The sequence below is a fragment of the Ammospiza caudacuta genome, chromosome 5 (genome assembly GCF_027887145.1).
Source record: "Ammospiza caudacuta isolate bAmmCau1 chromosome 5, bAmmCau1.pri, whole genome shotgun sequence".
Lineage (NCBI taxonomy): Eukaryota > Metazoa > Chordata > Aves > Passeriformes > Passerellidae > Ammospiza > Ammospiza caudacuta.
In genome coordinates this window covers 3899802-3905801 of record NC_080597.1, presented here as the reverse complement: position 1 = coordinate 3905801, position 6000 = coordinate 3899802, and the positions used below count along the sequence as shown (strand labels likewise).

The window sequence follows — 6000 nt, the reverse complement described above, 5'->3', positions numbered from 1 at the left end:
TAAACGGGAATATTTCCCTCAACACCATTCAGATTTCCGAGACTGTAACACAGAAATCAGTGGTTAGTTCAGCAAAGTTTAAAGGGTAAATGCAACTCAAGGAGTACCTGGTTGTTAATTCATTAGTAGTTTAAAAACTGTGAAAAAAAGACACAAACCGATCAACCCACCAACCCCAAGATGATTCTGGTTGTTCAGTGTGTGGAAGGGATTTCCTCTTTTTCCCCAAGAATCTCCCAAGATGCTTCTGAGCACACTGACCACATTCAGACTTGTCTGGCACTTTTTAAACATCAGCTCCACAGAAACCCAGCTCCAAAAAAAACCCCAAACTGTTGTGAAGCCACCTCTTTTCTCTTATAGATGAAATATGAGTTCTGCCTCCAACACCTCACAGTGGCAAACTTCACAAATTCTAGGATGTCCCAGAGCTGGTGCCTCTTTCTGGGCAAAAGCAAACCATGTTCTGAATGCTGAAATAAAAACCAGCAGAGAGTATTGGCTTCATATTTTGGTAATTATCAGGGGAGTGGAGGTGCAGATTACCACCAGAGTGCCTTCTATAGAATCAGAAATCCTTCCCATGAGAAAAGGCAGGGAATTTAAGTTTTAAATAAGAGTTTCAAACACCTTTTAAAAAGGTTCTTCCTGCTGCACTTATAGGTAATGGGATTTATCATTTCTTGACCCATTTCTGAATAAGGCCATGTTTATGCAGACAGCAATAAAGAATATGTATAAAACGTAAAAACATACATGAACACACAACCAACCACACAGAAGTAGTATTTGCAAGGACATTTACAATAAATGGCACTAACACCTTTATTAAGATTTTAATTTTTCATTTGTGAAAAAAATGAATAGATTTTTTTTTCCCTTGTACGCAGAGGAAAAGCAAACTAATGGCAAAAAATCAAGATTACTTTCTTATTTCAATACTGTCTTTGTAGCCACAAAGATACAATAATTTAACAGACAAGAAATACTGTTTATTGCAGACTTTAAGCTGATTCATGTGAAAAAGGCACTATGAAATGTAATCAAACTAGATGATTAAATTTGTCTAAATTAAGTGATATTATATATTATATATAATACATATATTATATATAAAATCACATGACCATATGAAACAGAACATTTTGTGACAAAAATCATTGCATCTCCAAAAATAACATTTTCTGTAAGGGATGTTTCTCTTTTCTTTTTTCCCCTGTTTTACCTTCAAGAATCCACTTTTCCAAAAGATTACATTTATAAAGGCAATTACAAAGGCTTTTTGCATGAGGAAAAGCTGATATCTGGGATCAACACACAGAGAAGTCTAGATAATACACTGTTCTTTTTGATGGGTTAAGTTACAGACAAAAAAATGCAATTATGTTTTAAAGAAAAATATGCTGTGAGTTGTTGCATGGCTACAGCAGATCTCATCACCTCTTTGAGCTGGGTTGTGTTACTATTTTCTAGTTACTCTTTTTTGTGCAATATTATAGTTCATCACAGGTGAAATATGGATAAAATCAATGTACAGAATATTATTTTGCTATAAACAGCATCATTAGTAATAAAACATCTTGGGAGTGATGCAGGAAAGATTCAGTCTGTGTTGGGCTGCTGTTCATTCCCTAAACATTTCCTCCACATTTGCTGGAGTCGACAACTTAAGTAAACATCCTGCAGCCAAATGCCTGACAAGAAAGACTGAGCCAAAAAAGACATAATTGCACACTACAGCAAGAGATGGGATTCAGAATCTTATTATTACTGAAGGGTTCAAGTGCTTTTTTATTGCTGGCTCAGCTTCCCTCAGATGAATCACCAACAGACGTGCTCCAATTTATCTGTCATGTTAATTCCGTAAAGCCAAGACTCATCTCTGGGTGTAAATGAATCATGTACCAATATTTTCACCTGTCAGGAATCTCCACTGCGTTTCTCATCTGTTCATTTCTCATGATGAGGAGCCAGCAGCAGGTACTTCTGTGGAGACTACTGTAAATTTTCTTTATGTTGGCTACGTTTACAATACAATAAGATATTCCCCTTCACTGCTTCCTAAAGCAAAGCTGGATGGTTTTAATGCTATGGACAATGGAATTAAAGAAAAGAGGAAACACATTTAGTGGCTGCTTCCTTCATCAAAGGACTCCACACCTGAATCTGTGGCAGCTGCACTGATTTTTTCTTGTCGTCTTCTCATAATTTCTTGCAGTTCTGAGCTACCACTGCTAGCCTATAAACAAAAGAGAAGAGTTTACTTGTAATAAAGAGTTTGAGAGGTGCTGAAATTCCTCTGCCAGCATTTTGTTAAGTTTTGTTTGAGCAAACAGCAAGCAGTTTGTTTGAGCAAACTCACCTTGCAGCTCCAATACACAAATATTTACACTATCCTTAAATATAGACCAGAAAAAAATAATCTGCAGACTATTAAAAGCATATTTCATCATTGCTGAGCATCTTTAATTCCCACATGAGGTCCTGGCAGTGTTGGATATTTAGGGGGTTTATAAAATATGGCTTCAGTAAAAGCAGAGTTAAAGCACAATGAGTTTGTTAGGATTCCACACTTAAAAATTGGGGCAATAATATTTAGAAATTAAAAACCCAAAAATAAATCCTTGATGGGTTTAAAAGCTCACACATGCACATGGGATTGCATGGGCAAGACCAAAGTAAGGATTCAGTCTCAGGCTCTCACAGAATTCACCATGAGGCATTTGCAGCCCAGAAATACAGATTTCAAATTTAGAGCACACTCATAGAAATTGGACCATATTATAATATTAGCAACAGTGAAGTATTGTGAGGACAAGGTTTTATTTCACCTTTTAAGAGTGAAAACCAGGTCTGCTGAACCAGCTGCTTTTTCAACATAAATGAAATTATTTGCAATGCCAGGACATCTATTCACTAGAACAGAACTTCCTAAAGTGTGCATGAATAAAACTAGGGAATTATAAACCAAGAGCTACTGTACTATCTGGCCATGACATGACCTCCAAAACTTCAGGAACTAAAGCCATCAGGAACTGCATAAATGCTGAAACTCAACCTCAAATAACCAAGGCAGAAATAAATATTTCAATTATTTTTCTCCCAATAAAAAAAGAATTACCTTGTTAGACTCTAAGCAGCTGCTCATTAACTCTTGTAGGGCATTTATTAGACAAGTTTGGACTTCTGAGTTTCCTGCAGAGTGAAGCCTAACTGGGGCAAGCAGAATAACAGCATGGAGAGGAAAAAACCCCTCTAATCCAGGCCATCTCTGCTTTTCAGACCAAATTCCACTACAAAACTACTTCAATTTCAGTACACTGAAATAAGATGGCTGACATGCAAAAAAATTGAAGAATACAAATATATCTTCACTAGGAAATGATGGATTGCCCTAGACTGTAGTGACTTCTATTCCTAAGAGTAAAGGTGAAATATTTCTCCCTTCCTTTAACTGGAAAATAGGGCTTGAAGAAGGGAAAAAAGCAATTTTGACAATGTTAGAAAATGATGCTCTCTGATCCACACTGATCATGTGAAGTGTAAAATATACATCATCATAAGCCTGTCTTTAAAAATATGCCTGGTAGTTGATGCTTAAAATCATTTAAGTGAGACAGTCTCAGCTTAAGGAAAGGAAATATTTTAAACTTTTTTAAGATTTTCTTCTAAACAGGTTGTGGAGAATATAACTTCTCTGTTAGGTTGATCTCACATCTAGATAATTTCTCCACTTGCCACAGCAAGTTTAAAATAAAAAAGTAGGTGCATCTCTAATTTTACAGGTTTAAAATCAGCACGAATTGTCCTTAGCAGAGGTTTGGATAAAAGCTTAAGGTGTTTAAGAGAAAAAACGTTAATTAAAGAAAAGTGGTGCTATTTCTAATGTTTTTGGACCCCTTTAGAAGTGGGGAAGATCTCACCTTGTGTTTTGATGAATACTGTCCCAATGAATTAACACCAAATAACTCAGGTGAAAAGAATGTTTATCAATATGATGGGAACTGAGGAAAAACCACCTGCCTCAGAGAAGGAGATATTTAATTCCACAGGTTCAAAATTGGTTACCCAAACCAGGTGAGTGAGAAGAGTTGTCCATACCTCCAAGGCAGATTTCTGTACCGTAATTTGGTTGTAGACTCTTGACCCTTCTGGGCAAACAGTCCTCAGTTCCTCTTTATTGAGGGAGAAAAGCTGAGCTCCTGTCAGCACACCGAGGCTGTTCACAGTCCTGGGACACAGCAAGGGAGCAAACAGGAAATCAGCAAAACCACACTGGCCAAGGTTGTCTCCATCCCACATTACCTTGGCTAGGACTGCTAAATTCAGAGCAAACTTGGTGCAGAGCAGGACTGCTGAAGTCAACTGGGTGTATAAGTAGATTTTTTTATAGAGGCTAAAATATATATACTATATTATTATTATTATTATTATTATTATTATTATTATTATTATTATTATTATTATTATTATTATTATTATTATTATCATCATCATCATCATTTAATATTAATAATAATAAATTTAATAATAATCTATACATATAAAATACATAGACGTTCTGTAGCTCTATAACCACATTGTCATATATTTTGATATATGTATTAGGTGCACTTATACACACATATATATGTGTATATCTGTAGATGCATATATGTGTTTATAGATTAAAATATAAGTTTTACATGTATAGATAGATGTATATATGTATATATATGTATATATGTGTACATAAATATATACACACATATATATGTATATATACATATATGTATTTAAATACATGTAAATGTAAAATATATGTTTATAGATGAATATATATGTTTATATAAGTATATATGTGTTTATAGATGCATATATGTGTATATATAGATGCATATATACGTGTATAAATAGATGTGTATATATATGTGTACATAAATATGTATATATACCTATATATGTCTATATATACATATATGTATGTGTATATGTACATATATGCATGTAAAATATGTTTCTAGATGAATATATATGCTTATATATGGATATATAGATGCATACATATGTGTATATATATGTGTCTATATATATGTGTATATAAACGTGTATATATGTGTACATATATATGTATAGATGCATATATATTTTTATATATACATATAGGTATATGTATATATATGTAAAAACAAATTAATTTTTCCAGGAGTGCAGCTGATATCTCTCGATCAAAAAATCATCTTGATTTTCAGGAGGCTGCCTGATTTTAACAAGTGGTCGGACCACATCCTGACAGGAAAACAGGTCCTTTTCTATTTAAAGGAGTTTTGCTGCCTCTGCCCTGGGACTTACACAGGGTTGAATCCCTTGGACTGCAGCCAGGCTTTGACATCCTCGGGGGAGGAGTCGTAGGTGATGTTCACCACGGGGATGTTTGGCCGTGGCACGTGGAATTTCCTCTGGGCAGCGCTCCGGCCGATGGTCAGCCTGTGCACGAGTTCATCCTGCACCTCCTCCATCTGGGATTTCCTGCCTAGAGAGAGAGACATCTCACAGAAATTATTCCCTTCTATCAAAGCCAAGTCATTTCTTCTATGTCACTTTATGTCACTTTAAATCGTCAACTTTTTTTTTTTTAAATTCATTCATTAGATCTGATTGAATTATTCCCCCATGGAATATTTCAATATTCCCAATCCTCCCTTTGCAAAATAAAGGAAAAATAAACAAACAAAAATCCCCAGACAGAATTCAACTAAGACCCCAGAAAGGAGAGATGCGGGGATGTCACAGAGAGGTGCAGAGCAGTGTGACAGCACCCAAGCTGTAGAATAAAATGGGAATGGAGGGTTATTCAATTGTCATAGTCTGCCTTTTTTTTCAAACAGAATTGAGGGTTTAAAAATGTAAGCAAGAAAACAATGAGGAAGGTTGTAAGATTGCTCACACTGTGGGAAGGTAGCACTTTCCACACACAGTTCTTTAGCTGATAGTTCAACTTTTTAGTGCAAATCAACATAG

The 6000-nt window shown here is 35.2% G+C and overlaps 1 protein-coding gene across 3 annotated transcripts in view; it reads right to left on the bottom strand.

The window, feature by feature from the left end:
* Positions 1-795: 795 nt before the first annotated feature.
* Positions 796-6000, bottom strand: part of EPS8 (epidermal growth factor receptor pathway substrate 8) — a 124879-nt gene continuing 119674 nt past the window's right edge. For all 3 annotated transcript variants that reach the window (XM_058806093.1, XM_058806095.1, XM_058806094.1), the window contains exons 20-22: positions 5332-5512; positions 4102-4231; positions 796-2239 (exon numbers count right to left, since the gene is read on the bottom strand). In XM_058806093.1, the coding sequence (XP_058662076.1) occupies positions 2126-2239; positions 4102-4231; positions 5332-5512 (425 nt within the window). In that variant the 3' untranslated portion in view covers positions 796-2125. The remainder of the gene's footprint in view (positions 2240-4101; positions 4232-5331; positions 5513-6000) is intronic.